Source organism: Botryllus schlosseri, chromosome 1 (assembly GCF_051294905.1).
Source record: "Botryllus schlosseri isolate E-star chromosome 1, Bs_hap1, whole genome shotgun sequence".
NCBI classification, from domain to species: Eukaryota; Metazoa; Chordata; class Ascidiacea; order Stolidobranchia; family Styelidae; genus Botryllus; species Botryllus schlosseri.
Genome location: NC_137236.1, coordinates 17,920,573 through 17,937,392, shown reverse-complemented (window position 1 = coordinate 17,937,392; position 16,820 = coordinate 17,920,573). Strand labels below are relative to the sequence as shown.

General features: G+C 41.1%; 1 protein-coding gene across 6 annotated transcripts in view; it reads left to right on the top strand.

The window, feature by feature from the left end:
• Positions 1-16,820, top strand: part of LOC145443621 (4-galactosyl-N-acetylglucosaminide 3-alpha-L-fucosyltransferase 9-like) — a 132,618-nt gene that overhangs the window by 62,310 nt on the left and 53,488 nt on the right. The window contains exons 1-4 of one of the 6 annotated variants that reach the window (XM_080321585.1): positions 1,024-3,480; positions 5,082-5,168; positions 10,382-10,455; positions 12,717-12,833. The exons of 1 other annotated variant lie outside the window; for it this stretch is intronic. In XM_080321585.1, coding sequence (XP_080177711.1) covers positions 3,268-3,480; positions 5,082-5,168; positions 10,382-10,455; positions 12,717-12,833 — 491 coding nt within the window. In that variant the 5' untranslated portion in view covers positions 1,024-3,267. Of the gene's footprint in view, positions 1-1,023; positions 3,481-5,081; positions 5,169-10,381; positions 10,456-12,716; positions 12,834-14,917; positions 15,428-16,820 lie in introns of those variants that run through there. 4 more of the 6 variants (XM_080321571.1, XM_080321592.1, XM_080321578.1 and 1 more) reach the window with 4 other exon arrangements.

Below are 16,820 nucleotides of genomic sequence, written 5' to 3'. Positions count from 1 at the left end.
AAAAAATATTCACCCGGCCCGCCAACGTGTTTTCTACTTCTCATTTGGCCCGCGGAGGAAAATAATTGCCCACCCCTGATTAAGACTCTAAACCAGTTGTTCTTAAACTTTTGTAGGCTCGCGTCCCTTCGTGATAGTGAACAATTTCGCGCCCACTTATCACGATATCACAAAATATTGAAAAGTACAACCAGAATGATTGCATTCCCAACGGATAGTGTGATAGTATGCAAGATTATGGCTGTTGACGAGAGAATATAAGCTGGGGTTATATCGCGCAGAGCGCGAAAAAATTTTCAACAAACTTCGGCTTCGCGCTACCCTTCCGATGCTTTCACGTCTCCCAGTTCGATAACCACCTACGCTGAAATGTAGGCCTACATGCAATAGTACAAAGCTTATTTTCTTGGTCGCTGCCTTCCGAGAAGTGTGCAGGTTAAAGAGCCTTTATGTTGAGTGAAACTTGCTGTTTTTCGGAACTTGGCCCACCCGTGACCGAGTGTTTCGTGCTTTTGTCATAAGACCTACTTTAATTAAAATCCCTATTCTCGGCGACATGATCGCCGAAAAATGAAAGGATGGGTTTACCCTTGACTCCAGTATATGGAAATATTTAGCGCTCTAAATTCTAATACTAACCCTTCTTTGAATTTCAGTTTTCGGCTTTTTTTTGGCATGCCCGTTAATCCTTTATGCGTGATAGATATGATGAGTCGTATAGTAATCGCGAGCACTGATGGACTTGTTTTACGAAGTAGGGATTTGGAAACATATCACGTCACAAATTGAAACACATACCGTATAATGCGTAATGTGACAATGTCAACAAGGAAGGTTTGAACTATATGGAAGCTATATGGAAATAGTGTTTTCTAGTGACTTCAATTACTATTCACACTTTGCCACATTGCATTTATTATGAATCTGAATTACGCATGCCAGGTACGTAGGCAGCGTAATCGTGGCATATTAATGAACAACGAACAGGCTTCAAAGTAAACGAATTTCCTGTTCATTTGATACAGCCATCGCATCATATTTATATCTTCCTTCCGCAAAACCTGTCATGTATTGTAAACGATCCAGATTCCCGAGTGAAATGATTCAGTCATTCAGAATGATCCTATGAGTGTGGATCACTTCCTTATTTAGGGAAACCACGTTAGCAGTATCAGACTTTATTTCACAGGACGAGAAAGTTGTTGTTCAAGAGAGTCCGCCATCCGCATGACTTTTTCGAGGGGCAATTATTCATGTCCGAAAATGCGCAATCTAATTCCAGGTAGCACCTGGAAATAAACTTCTGTCTGTCTGTCTGTCTGTCTGTCTGTCTGTCAGTCAGATGAATGCAGACCGGCAATTAGACATATCGCACATCTTCGGCCTTATGTACGTCTGCAGTAATATAGCCAACTAAATGTAAAGATTTTTATGCCGGCACTGTAGGCCTACTTCTCTTGAGAAAAAGTCATTCGAAAGTCGCTGGTGTCAATAGTAGGCCTACCTGATAAAGTTTTAGTGACCCTTCAAGGAAAACAGGTCGACTTCCGAATTCTGATACCTAAGTGTTGGAGGTTTACCTAGGCTCCTCCTCGCCACCTCATCCCCGTCAGCGGTGTCTTACAAAAAGCCTACAAGTGGGCCGTGCTATAAGTCGGCAGTTACGGAAAATAAGAAGAATATCGGCCTGGTGTAAATGATCGTAGTAGTCGACAAACACCATGAATACCCCAAAACAAACAAAGTACGAATCTACACGTTCGATTTCTAGGATTTTATGAACAAAAATTAGGCTATACGATCAACTATAAGCAGACAAGCACAGACATACGCAACTGTGGAACGAACAGAATCCACACAGCGAAGTAAACCAATACAGTAACAAGCACCTGACAGCAAGTGTCTTCAGTAATCATCACATTCTTACAATGCCATTTTAACCCACGTATTTTGAAAGGTTTCGGTTGCTAAGCATCCTAATTTTAATGTGCCTAAATGTGTAGTTTTATACTGGCCACTCCTGCAAGATCATTAACTTCAGTTGTGTACTTGAAAAATCTGTTTCATGCGTGGGTTTGGTATAGATTCGTCCTCTATAGATATGCAGCTAGCTACTAGTCTTTCATACCTTCGATCACAACTCATTCATAGTAAGTTGTTCAAAGCAATCTAAACAGCGAAGAGTTGAAGATGAATGCGTTGCATTCAAAAAAGAAACGACATAAAAAGTGTTTCTGTTTTGGCGTGTGGAGGTAATGCGAAATGCATGATTTGTCTTAAAATGAATCCGTTGCCGCAATTTGAAACACCACCGTCTCCGGACATCCTACTATAGGCACAATTTATCAAATGATTAGCTGCTCAATAAAGTAACCGAATTAATAAAATCTCTGAGACATCAGTAAATTATGTTGATGTCGTACTCACAAAAGAACGCGAAGAAGGCAAGTTCTACACAGTAGCTCAGTAAGCTATTTGCTGACGCGTATTTGAAGGCAACATATGGCTATAAAGCTGTCTACATTATCTATCTTACAGTACGAAAAGTTGAGTCAGTAAATCTATGAGTGGATCGCTGCTCATGGATTGAAATTTCCCCCTGTTCTTAGAATCGGCGCAACCTACTATCATTCAGAATTTTGACAAATTGCTTAATGAGAGTGACCAGCCTATAAATTCCCGTTAATGTTTGTGACGCGTGGTGTACGTTGTCATCAAGTCCATATTTGATGTATTTTAAGTGTATACTCCATGTCCACTGTCACTATACAAACATATAAAAGATTATGTTTTGTCTTATAATCTCAAGTTTACTGTAGTGCGGCGCCGTAATGGATTGAAATATTGTATGCAGCCCCTAGAGCAGTGGTTCTCAAACTGGGGGGCGCGCACCCCTTGGTGGGCGTGAAAGCATCTTAAGGGGGCGCGAAGAAGTGGTCAACTGAAAAAAAATTCTTGCTCTGCGCGATTTACCTCTCCAATTCATGCGTGTTTCTTTATATATTGACCGAATTTCATATTTTTTATTTATTTCATCAACAGTCATAACCTCCCATGCCATCAATCAATATGTTGGGGTTGCTAGCATCTCGGTTGGATTTTGTGATATGACGATAAGGGGGGCGCGAAATTTTTCACTATCATAAAGGGGGACGTGTCTGAAAAAAGGTTGAGAACCACTGCCCTAGAGCTGAAACGTTTGCCAGACACTGTCAAATGCGGATTCGCTAACACTAAGACTTTCGCAGAATTACTATATCGAATACTATGAAAGAATATCGATGGCTTCTCTTAGTGATTTGCCTATGTATCGCAAGTCTGTTTGTCCAATTTATCTACAACACTTCGCAAGAGATCATAATGCAGAATGATATGGTCTATAGGCCGGGTGTGCTGCCAGAAGATGATGATGCGTATGAATTCCTGTACGGAAGAGAATACGAGAATGCACTAGAAAAGGCAGAAAATGCCACCAAAAAGGTAGAATACACTGTAAACGAATGTCGTGTATTTCGTTAATTCCCACCATTATAGCGTATTGCAGGGATGGTAAACAATGGCTGGCGATCCATATATGACTCCGTTGATGATATGACTCTCTGATAAATTAGCACGGTAATACAATTAGGTAGCTAGCAAAAGGTTCCCGACCCCTGTAGCTCAACAACCGCTTCTCATTCTACGTCATACTCTAATGATGCGCGGCTACCGGCTTCACTAAGGCGGCTGTTACAACATTACATAACGACCCCATGAAGTGAACTTCGATATGGTGACGTAGCAGTTGGTGGACATCGCTGTATGGCTCTCAACTACCATTGAAAAAATAAGACCAATATGGCTCTTTTGCGAAAAAGGTATCGGACCTCTGGAGCATCGCGTGCAAAGTGAGCGCACCAATTGAACCTCCGCCCCCACTTCAACAGGAACACGTCGAAACTCGAACACAATGAGAACAGCCTTGCCGTTATAAACCAACCTGTATCCGGCTCAGAGAATTCTTTTCACCAGTATCATGTCATAATTCAAATCAACAATCATAAGCCCTGCCGTGCATTTGGAAGCTAGCTTGAAGCGCCGGTGATTTATCAGGTATTCAGCCTGTATTGAAGAAACCATAGCAAACCCATGTCTGACTCTTCAGACCACGATTTTGTTTGGACCCTTATTGCGAAATTACATTTTTTGTCGTGTTGACAGAATATTATGGTCAACAAAGCGACGTAGGACGGTCTAAAAGCGAATTACGTTGTTCATTCGCTAAAATTAAATGCAAAAAAGGGGTTTGGTCGCAGGACGCGGTGCCAGCTTGTTATAAATAATCGACGCGAGGCATATTTGTAGGGTTAACATAATTTGGAAACCTGAAAAGAGGACACTTTTTCAAAATTTCAGGACTTGCAATACCGGAGAAAAATCCTCAAAAAATGGTAAATTTTTTGCACTTCGTGGTCGGTTCACTAAACAAGTCAACTTTCCAGCCCAGCTCCTGAAATAGCCACCAGGGCGTTACTTCAGGGCTGATTTACTGTATCTCAGTTGCATTTTACCCTATATTCAACCAGAATTCTCAAAAAAGAGCGCAAAATCTCAAAAAGAGGACATTTGGGCGTCCTCCGAGGACACTTTCAAAAAAGTCAAAAAATAGGACAAGTCCTCTTAAAAGACGACGTATGGTAACCCTGCATATTTGTCCATAGTCTCCATGTAAATTTGGAGACTCGAAGCAAACTATGGTTAGTTAAGGCGAGAAAGGTTCAGAATCACTGATTTATATTTGTATGTTGTTGCTGAAACCGATTTCCAGGTTTAGTAACCAATGTCACATATTCAAACCAACCTGAGTAGGCAATATGAGGTGTAACGATAGACCTAATTAATCTAAAAGAGCAGCAGTCAAGTCAATCCTCCCGTCAGTTTTTCTACATCTCTGCATGCTCATTACCGAATGACTCATATTTTACTGCTATAGGTTCGTATAAAATTCTACATCAATGGACCATGACTGGCTACAATAACTAGGACGCATATAGATAGAGGAAAGTCAAAACTTCTTCTTATATATTTTGACAACTATATAGATAATACTTGCTTGGAATTCATCGGATCCAGCGGTCGATCTGCCCAGAGAATGTGGGGGATGTCTTGTACGCAATGCAGACAAATGGGTGAGTATATCAGGGACCCAGAACTATGTGAGCTCTAGCAATAGCAATGTTGGGATGACTCGAGTCAATTTTTCGTATGACTTGACTTGACTCGAGTCACTTTGCAAAAATGACTTGACTTGACTTGACTCGGATCTGCAGAAATCTGCATTGACTCGTGACTCGTAACAAAATTTACGAGTCAATTTCAAGTCATTAAGTTTACAGTGTCGATTAAATCAATGTATCTTGTGTATGTTCGGATTGTTCAAGATACGCCGGTGTCACTTGTGAGAGCAATCAATCAGTCACTGATTGTACGTTACACTGATCCTCCATTGTTACATCACAAATAAATTGACCGCAAACGAAACGATCACAGTTTACGTTGTCGTACCAGTAGCAGATTAATCTAATCGCAATGTGTCTCTGTTTCATAGACGGCTCAATGCTTACATTGCGCATTGCTAAGTTTTATTGCCAACCACCATGTATGATTTAAATCGAACAAATATAGTCTGTGCGTTTAAATTCTTACGGATGTGTAGATGGGTATAGTGTAGGCCAGGGGTTCTTTGCGGCCCGCGACATCTGTCATTATGTGAAGATGAACGCAATTCCTACAGGCAAGGCATTGTTACATATCAATTCAGCTGCTTAGCTCTCTTATCGCACCGTCTATGTTCGTTTGAATACTCATTATTTGATGTTTTCTATGTTTCTTGATATGCTCGAGTTTATACATTGTTATTGTTTTGAATCGGTATTCGTGTTGACTCTGGTTTAAGTGAATTCCGCTGCGTAGTACACTTTTAAAGAGTTTTTGACTCACTGCGAATGGGTTGAACAGAAACAAGGAACGGGAACGGAACAAGGAACGGGAACAAGGAACGGGAAATTCAACGGCGAAAATTCGGTTTGTAGCTCAGCGTGGGACAATAAATTTGCTATCTCAGATATAGATAGAAAACGGATGTGTCATATTTTCCGAAGAACAATTGTCGTAAGCCTAGAAGCTTTAACGATACCACGAAAGTTTCTTCTGGAGTTATACATATCGCCTGATCTTAAAAAAAACATCGCCAGTTACGTTGCAAGCCCAGCAATCCATATTTTGAGGCATTGTCAAAATTCCCCACGACGTTACAGAGGCATTGGGTTATCACTAAACCCAAGATATCTGCTAGAGAAGGTGTGATTTCAATAAAACTTAAATATAATGTTCGAATATTCACTGTTTCCGGAATTTACCAACAAGGACAATATCACTTGACAAATTTCTAGGCTACAGTTGTCTGATTCAACCGTGACCAGAAAAGTAGCAGCAATGTCAGTCGCTATTTTATCGCATGTTCTGAAACACGTTGCCGCGCAGAGTATACTTTAGCCTAGCATTGGACGAATCCACCGACTCTACAAACATTTCATCGCTAATTATCTGGGTGCATTTTATCGGAGTGGACACATTCACAGAGGAAATGCTGGCAAGACAAACGAGGGAAGGGGACGAGCAAAAACATCAACTTGAAAGCTGGATTCTGTAATTATTGGTGCAGGGCTTCAGTCATTGAAGGAATGAAGGGTTGGTTTGTTGTCTCAGAAATGACCGCGAAACGCCAGACTTCTTTTATCACTGAGGGCTCATAGTGATAATGGCCTCTGTGACTAAAAAGTTATGGTAATTTTATACTTGCTCGCTCACGCATTGGAACAGAGTGTTCCGTTCTCTGCCGGAACGATTGGAAGGTGACCTGGCTATGAATACAATGCACGATCCACGAAGGGATTTACTTGCGCCGATGGAAGATACGTATTATCACGAAAAGAAAACAGTAACTGCAAACTTACGACGCCGTCCAATATTTCTTTATAATGCATAAAAATGTACTAAATGCCCGTATACTACTGTGCAGTAGCCTAAATGTAATAATAGCCCACAAATACATGGTAATGATGTTCTGCGGCCCGCAGCGTCTTTTGCTGTTAAAATGCGGCCCGCCATACATGCGAAGTTGAGAACCGCTGGTGTAGGCTATAGTACCAAATCAATTTGTTTCAACTTCTCGGGGCTTCGTATTCGGTCCTATATTTTGGCTGATTATAACTGACTGTAGCATGTAACTGTACAGCTACTCACGTATTCTAATAGCAGTTGTACGTGTGCGTGGGCGATGCAGTGTCTTTTTGCATGTGTATTTAACTTTATATTCGTTATTTGACTCAAGACAAATGACCAATTCATCTGTCTTTCACACATTTAGCAAAATGTAATGGCTTTGAATCATCACTCATACTTCGAAATTCGATTTGACTTTAATTGTGACTTGACTCGGGACTTGACTTGACTTGACTCGACTTGAGTCAAGTCACCTCCAAAAACGGTGACTTGACTTGACTCGAGTCACCTTCGAAAATCGATTGACTTGACTTGACTCGAGTCAAAATGTGCAATGACTCGAGATGACTCGTGACTCAAAGGTAGTGATAGTAACTTGATCCCAACACTGAGCAATAGTACCGCATACGTGCTCGTTGAACTAATCAAACCTGCTTTTCTGATATTTTATTTCGCCTCCGAAATGTAGCGATCGTCGGACTAATCTATTCAATGACATCGGCTTACTATACGCACTGAAATCAAGAGTAGTATGTCATTTGTTATGTTCACGTGCAGCGCGAATTTTTTTCAGATTCAGTAATGAATTTCGTCAATAATATTTTAACATATTAGTATCATACATTTATCCTCTCTCAGCCCACGTGATCAGATTCACCGGTAGAGTTGATGGAGAGGGTATTTTCGAAAATTTGGGGCAAGCTTTAAATGACGATGCATCTTCGTTGGGCCAATTGTTATTAACAATTAGCACGACAATACAAATTGGCATATTTCAATGTTGTGCCCCTTGTTTTAGTCGTGATGCGGTTTGTTTTTTTGTCTTGTGGTATTTTCGACTACTATGGTCATTTACTCCAGGCAGATATTCTAAATTTTCCCCCATAACTGACGACTTATAGCATGTCCTATTTCTAGGCTCTCTGTAAGACACTGCTATACGCATATGAGGTGGCGAGGTGGAGCCTAGATAAACCATCAACACTGACTTAGGAATTCTGGTGCCGACCTCGGATAGACTCGAACCCGCACCCATTGGTCTTGCTGCCGCGGATTATACCACTACGCTATCTCGCCACTCTCTGTGGTACGGCGTTTCCATTCGTATCCGTTATGAGTAATACAAGAGATTTAGCTGCTCAAAATTGTGGTACAGGTACAAGATCCTGCTACACCCCTGTATAATAGTGTACTTGTACGATTCACAGATGCAACACCAATGGGTTGCGGGTTCGAGTCCGACATAGTGTTGGAGGTTTATCTATATTACAGGCCCATCCTCGCCATGTGGACCGCGTAAGCCACTGATTCTCAACCGGGGTCCGTGAAACCTCAAAATTTTGCAAAACTATCGATGACTCAATTTGGATTTTATTTTTTAATTAGAGATAGCACGAGGCAGTTTCGGTTCATAACTGCGAAAGACTCAGAAGCCGCATAAACAGAATGGCAGTCTGAGATGAAATATTCTACTGTGCAAATTCATTTTAATTGCCAAATTGCGAATAGCCTATTGATACAAACATATTGCTGTGTACAGATGTTTTATTGAGGTTTTGGAAAAAATTGTTTACAAAAATCCATTTTCTCCTGCAATATACATTACCGCTATTACGGAATATCCTTAAGATGAGCTGCTAGATTGCAATGGCTAGGCTGGACGTTATATGTTCATTAAAAATACGTGTCTCAATTTTGGTGCAATATATATATGTTGCGATTACAACCGAAGGGAGCGTTATAGGGTTGTAACCAAGTCACAAGACTCCGAGTCACAAGTCAATCTCACTTTTATACTTTTGACTCGAGTCAAGTCGAGTCATTTTCAATTCACCACCGAGTCAAGTCCGAGTCCAAGTCAGAGAACAGAGGGTAGAGTTTGAGTCATGGCATTATGACTCGAGTCCGCGTCCAAGTCATTGTGATGACTGCTCAGTTTCCAGTTACAGGCTTGTTAAACCCACTTTTAAGGCTCTGTTTGGTGATATCGAATGGCTCGTATTATTAATATACTAATTTCCTCACTTTTAGCAGTTTCTGGTCGCATTATCGAGTACCAGTACCAATAGACGAAATCCTAATAGTGTGGTAACTTTACTATTCTTCGAAATTACAATGAAATGCCGGTCTTGGCCGTCTGATTTCGAGTCATATGACTTGGTTCGAGTCATGCGCAATGACTCGAGTCCAATTTGAATCAATACACCGATTGACTCGAGTGGAGTCGAGTCATTTCCGTATTTTGGGAAAATGACTCGAGTCAAGTTGAGTCATCAGAAAATCTTGCCTCGAGTCGGACTCGAGCCGAGTCAAGACTCGAGTCATTATAATCCTGGCAGCGTTACGCGTGGTTGTTACATCCGCCACCCCACCACCTATCTTTGTGGAAATGGATTTTCGGCACTCGTTCATATTAAATCTACGGACGGATTGACAGGAAATGCAACTGCAGAATATGCTTGAAATATAATAAGAGTCTCCGCACTTTCTACTAAATGGTACCGTGTTTTTTCTTTAAGAAAAGTCATTTTGTTGCTGTTAATCACTAGCATACAGTTAATATTTGTACAAAACACATGGGCATGATAATCGAGTTAAAACTGGGGTGTCCACTGAGATTAGAGACGGTCTAAAGAGGGTGGGGACGAGAACACAATAAGGTAGAGAACCACTGGCGTAAGCGGAGTCTTATAGAAGCGTAGAAATGGGTCGCTATTGTCGCTATAGGTCGCTACGAGACGGCAGCTATGAAATCATAACAAAGAATGTAGTCCTTATGTAAATGGCCATTATATAATCGAAAAATAACATGAATAGGCCTACTACAGCAAAAACAATGCTAGTATACATCTGCATTATAAGAATTGGTGTATGTCACTCGTTTTCGCCAATTGCGATGGGTGGTGAAGCAAAATTTGCAACCAAGAAGCGCAGGTGGCATCATTTGCACATTATGCTATGGTGGAAATTTGGTTACTAAACCTATTTTCCACCCACGTATTTATTGTCTACCTACGCAACCTTCCGCCAGAAGTGTTGCTACTGTTATTTATCCACGTCCGCTTGTAGTATGTCGTTAAGAGCACGCCAACATACATTTATGTCAATATAATTGCAGATAAGCGACATTAGAACGGAGGCCGTCATCATTCATTACGATCGAACCAACCTGCAAGATATTCCACGAGTGAAGTGAGTAACCAAATGCTTGACGGTGGACCAGAAGTGAAATGTCGCACGGTACACACCTTCCCTGCACTCTTACCGAAAAAGTGTGCATTGACATCCTAAAGATGATAAGTGACCTCGCAATTCAAAAATCCAGTTCACGGGATACATATCGAATATTCCCCTTGACTTGATACCGACTGAACAGGATTTCGTAAATTCTGTGTTTCAATTCGGAGCCGATTTGAGCCTATCATTACTATCAATCGACGTGTTGCGAGATAGCGTAGTGGTGTAATCCGCAGCTGCAGCACCAATGGCTTGAGGGTTCGAGTACGGCCGAGGTCGACTCCAGAATTCCTACCTAAGTGTTGGGGGTTTATCTAGGCTCCTCTTCACCATCTCATCCGCGCTAGCGGTGTCTTGCAAAAAGCCTAGAAGTGGGCCGCGCTGCAAGTCGGCAGTTACGGGAAAAAAATGAAGAATATTTGCCCTGTGTAAATGACCATAGTAGTCGACAAGCGCCATGAATACCAATAAACAAACAACTATCATTCAGCAAGTTTAGTTCTCTGTATATATTAAAGATTTCGCTCGTTCAATTCTTCATTACGTCGCGGAACAGACGGTTGTGATTGAGTCGTCGTTTAAACTAAAGCATTGTTATAAATCAGTGGTTCCCAAACGGGGGGGAATTCCCCTCTTGGGAGGAATTTTGAAATTTTTAGTGGGAAATCTGGCTTAATATTTCCAGGGGAAATCTGGCTTCGGCATTGTATTGGAAGATACACTTGGTTCACAAGGTTTTTAGATTTGTATGGTATAGAACTGTTAAGTAGAAATTAGTTATTTACCATTGTATGTTTCTTTGGCGGATTTCAAGCTAGGTATATGTTTAAATGCCGTCCGTAGCTATTACACCCCTTGATAAAGCGACGCTCACGAGACGATTTCGTTGGGTCCGCGACAGCCTCTCGACCAAATTGTTACTAAGCAGGAAAACGTCCAGCCGAATTCAGCACAAGGTCGCTGATGAAATTGTTTAACTTTTAAGCCAACATATGAGCTAACGTGAAAAACATGCCGTACCAAATTCGTCGATTCAACTCAAGTCCATAGCAAGCGGACTTGGTGATTTGTTTTTTGTCAGCGGCTACCCGAACGATCAGAAACAGGTCAAATTTGACCGTACTTTACCAAAGTTTAGTGCTGTCCGCATTCGCCATAGTTCTGACATATCTGAATATGTTTGGCCTTTAATTGCTCAGTCAACAAATGGTTACGCGTCGAAAAGCACATTTTTTAGTCACAGGCAACTTTTTCATAGAGGGGGATTTTAGCTCAAATATCGGCCAAGGGGTCACGAGTCGAAAAAGGTTGGGAACCACTGTTATAAATCCTATGCGTACCTTCGTGCTAGTGCGGAGCGGGTCGACAAACTCTCTGGTCCTACTACGGTCGTGTTTTCTAAAGCTACGGTCCGACTCCTGGGCCGGATTCTTGAAATGACCGTGATCCGGCCCGAAAACATCCGATAATAATTATCTACTCACAGGGTGGTTTCGAATATTGATTGAAAGAACGCAAACAGGACATTAACAACTCAAAGATCAAACCCAACCCGTATCTGCAGTAATTATGCCAACTTGGACTTAACATGGGGTTCATTCCCATCAACGTTTACCTTTAACTGTTGATTCGAGGGGGGAAGAAGGTGTGGCTGTCATATTGTTAGTGAAAAGTACTGATCTGGCTCCGATCCGACTCCGGCCGTATACGAAAAAGTACTTATCCGGCTCCGGCCCAAAATTAGAATACCCGGTCGGTCCATGGTCCGCCTTACTTCATGCATAGGCTACCTATCAACGTTCCTATGTGGCTAGGTTCCATTATACTCCATTTGTACTTATGATACAGTTTTCCAGGCATCATTTGCATTAATATGTTGCGATTAATTTATAATGCGGTATAATCGTGAGGTAGGATCTCGTTTCATGTAACTCCTTTAAGGTATGAATAGTTGAATATACACTGTGTACCAACTCTGCGTGGTGCAAAATAAATATGCTAATTGCTCAAGATTGGATAACTGGAGAGATAATTGGAGCATTATTAAATTACGACAATAAGACGTAGCCTCCTACACTGTGGAAAAACGTTACAATATTATTACCATACATTGTATTAAACCCGCTTATTGCCGTGTTGCATCCGTTATCAGCATATCATAGCGTAACCGCGCGTTATTACTGTGTTATGCTTGATCCTTATGGGTGGCATTTCAGACGGAATCCTAATCAATACTGGATATGGCTTTGCGCAGAGGCACCACCGTATATGTCTCGGAGCAGCTGGTTACAACAGGCTGATCAAATAGGATTCAACGCGTCACTAACCTATCGGTAAGAACTGACGCGTTGGCGAAGTCCCGTATCAGTGCAAAGCGATTACAAAGCTATGCATTGAAGTCATTACATACCTTCTCCTATTGCAATCCTAGCGTAGGGTTACCATATTTTTGTGGACGAAATTACGGACACTCTTTATCGCCCACTAGCGGATTTAAAAATGAGTTATAACACATTGTCTGTCAATACGACGTCACACTAGCAAGGCATTTTCCATCGACTGTATACAGGAATGGAGTGGAACATAGGTCATGAATTGGGCCATCTGTAATGTGAGCTCTGGTGATTGCTACTAGCTAGGGTCGGAAATAGATTTCTTCACGGGCCGTATGAGATCATCTGACGGCCGCGTCTGGCATGTCGGATTGTGTTTGACAGCCCTTCTATACGGTTAGGTCGGTGCGGCTACCTGGTTGTGTGTTTTATTCATGTCCAAAACAACATTTTTTCAGATCCAAAAAGCACTGATCTTGGGCCCACCATATGGTAATCGATGTGACTTTCGGAGCACTTACTAGATGCATCTGGTTGTTGAATTTTATGAATAAATTTCGTTAATAATATTGATTCTTCCATATATTAGGCAACTATAAAATGCACCAGCAGGTTGCACATTCGGTGATTTTCAACTTGTTATGGTCGCGGCCTCATTTCCAACTTGAAAATGTTCCGTGGCCCAGCTCAAAACTTAATAAGCTGATTACTAAAAAAAATCGGCTTGCCCGCACTTACGGCCTAGGAAGCTGATTACGTCCAACATCATCGCGATGTCTAGATAAAGGCAAACGACCCCGAGATTTGGAACCGCTGCCTCTAACGGAAGCATCTAATCGGCCTTAACCAACTCTAGGAATATACCGTTAGCTTATAATTGCAATTACAATTAGACTTATTTCAGTAAATGATGGTTATTTATATATATTTTTGTTTGAATTTTCTTGGCGAGGGCGGTGCCTGGTACCCATACTAATATCAAGACAAGTCGCAATAACTCGCGCGCAGCACGAAGAAAAATGTCGAATACCACAAATCTGCTTCAAAATAATATTATTCATGTTGATTTACGAAAAAATTATGATCTTACTTCAAACTTTTAAAATTCCGGACTTTTAGGCATATTTTAGAATGTCCTCCCGGACGCAGTTTTTTTCAGTGAAATTCCGGGCATGTCCGGGAAATTCCGGACGTATGGCAACGCTATCGTAGTGTTGCAAATATGCGCACATGCAATCTCGAAGCTAGTATTTCCCTACGATAAGTGAGGGAATTATTGTCTCTACGTGGCAAAGCGGAAACAGTGTGATAAAGCAATAAGTTTTAAACACCCGTGCAGTTATAAGTGCAACTCCTCTTAGAGACTTGGTTTCGTAGTAAAACGATGGAAAAATACATTGAGATCATGATAATGTGGAGGCTGTTTGCTTAAAAATGCATCTTCGAGAATGATAGTCTATATGTGAAGACATTAGCTATAGGGGAAGATGCGATACAATGCAGGGTTGTGGAGTAGTGTTGTTCAAAAATACCTTCCTTTTCCAGATTCCGGACATTCACTGATTAAATTGTCAGCTTACCCTGAAAAACGCTTCGTACCAAATTTGGTTAAATTCAAACAAGTAAAAGACTCCGCAAATCCGATTGAAAATTTTAATTTATTAGGGAAAATTGAAAAAAAAAATTCTAATGTTTCTGTCAACCCCATGGAATTGTTGAGTCGTCTTCAAAGACGATGCAAAGGTAATTTGACTCAATTCCAACTAGTAGAAGCAGTGTTATTTGAGTTTTTCCATGATAATTCTCGGATTATCCTTGATTGGTGTAGTCAGAGTCGGTATATTGAAAATGTGTGGAATCGGAGTCGGAGTTGGAGTCGGTGGCACACTTTACCGCGTCCACAGCACTGATTTACAATGAGTTGTGGTCTGTATCATAATTAGAAATAAATTCATTGCGACTCATCATCTGCCCTGTAGTTTGCAACTTGAAATGTAACCTATAATTATGGTCATTACATTACATTGGACTTCTGTATGATATGGTATCACAATATTAACACTTCGATATCGTACCAACGACAGACGAGACTCAGATTTTCAATTGACTTATGGAAATGCAGTAGCTGAAACTGGAACCGAATTGGAGAAGCCACTGGCGATTAAGAAGCATCTGGCATTGATCGCAATTTCAAATTGTGATCTGACTCAAGGGGCAGTTGTCAGACTTGCTTATGTCAAGAAATTGCTGACAATGGGCTTGAAGCTGGAAGCGTTCGGGCGATGCTTTGGGAAAGCACCTGTTTCTCGAAATGACTACATGAAAAATGAAATGATAGAATACACATCGCAATACAAATTCTATTTCGCATTCGAGAATTCCTATCATTGTAAAGACTACGTGACGGAGAAGTTTTTCCGTGCCTTAAGAGCCGGAGTCGTACCGGTTGTATTGGGCTCTACTAAAGAGGTATACGAAGCACATATCCCCGCCAGCGGATTCATTTTCGTGGAAGACTTTCCGTCTATGCAGCATCTGATTGACCATTTGAACTACTTGGATCGCAACGACACCGCTTACCTGCAATATTTCAGGTGAAATATACTTTTACGGGAGTAACAATAATATGCAAGTCCTCCAACCGTAATTTGAATTTCACCAAATTCGAATCCCGTGAATGCAAATGTATGGTTAACTTTACTAAGGCACAGCTACGGACGCCATAAAGTTTGGTCCTATATATAAAGGTGTGATAATCCATATCGATCAAAACATCGGTGGGCAAATGTTTACGAGCACAACTTGAGGATCTTGAAAACATTTATAACACACTTTAAGGCTGAAATAGCAATAACCTGAAATCAATGCAACTATACATCGTCGTACAAAGACATCGCAGTAATTCATTACTTGGTCATGTATGGCAACGTCCACGGTTTGGGGTACTATAGCCACTTCACTCTCATATACCAGTTGGAGTTGAGTGTAGATGCGGTCAAAGCAGTCAGCATTGCTACTCCAGCAGATGCAGAGATGATATCGTAAATTGATACTCAATGGGGTGTACACGCCGCCATTTACAATAGATGCTCAAGCTTCTTCAAGGAGATGTCAAAAATAAATGGCGTGAAAAGTACTCCGGTTTATTTGTTAAAAAAGTGAATTTCATGGACGAACGCGTCAGGTCGTCAGTTGTATGTGGCTATGAGTATACTTTCACAATTGCAAGATATGTCTTCTCATCTAACACGAATGACTAATGAAATGATGTGAGACCTGATTCCTGACATGAGTTGCGTGTGACGGTTCTACGATATGATCTATAGCCGTGTGTTTCCCAACCTTTTTCGACTCGTCGCCCCTTTATCAATTTCAACACAAATTTTCGCTCGTATAATTGCGGATCCGCAAAAGAGGACATATAAACGGGAAATTTATTCACCTAAATCTGATCGCTGGCGAATTTAATAGAATATGCAATGTTTTGAAGCGATAGGTGCTCGGAAAATCTGGGTTCCGCGTCTACTTTCCGTTTAGTTGACTATTTTTCGCGTCATATGCAGAATAAGTCGTCTTCACGTGCGTTTTCTGAGTGTAAATTAAATATATCTCACTTGACGTTTTAAAATTCCCGCCCTTCTCGCCCCCTTTCGTATTTTCGACCCCTTTTTTCTCAAAATCACCCACTGAGAGACGATATCGCCCACGTTGGGAACAACTGGTCTGGTCAATGCGGAAACCGAACGTTTGAGGATTTTCCGTGAAGCTAGATTTACCTCCTTTGTGACACTATACGAAAACTCTTATCAAATGCTATTTCTGTGACTATTTAAGCGAAGATGAACTATTAGTAACATACAAAATAATTGTCTGCGGACTCGATTCGGGCCTGATAAATTTCAATACTTTGAGCCTTATAACTCGAGTGTCATTTCTGACTGCGTCACATAATGGAATATGACATTTGTTGCTTAATTGCATACGAAT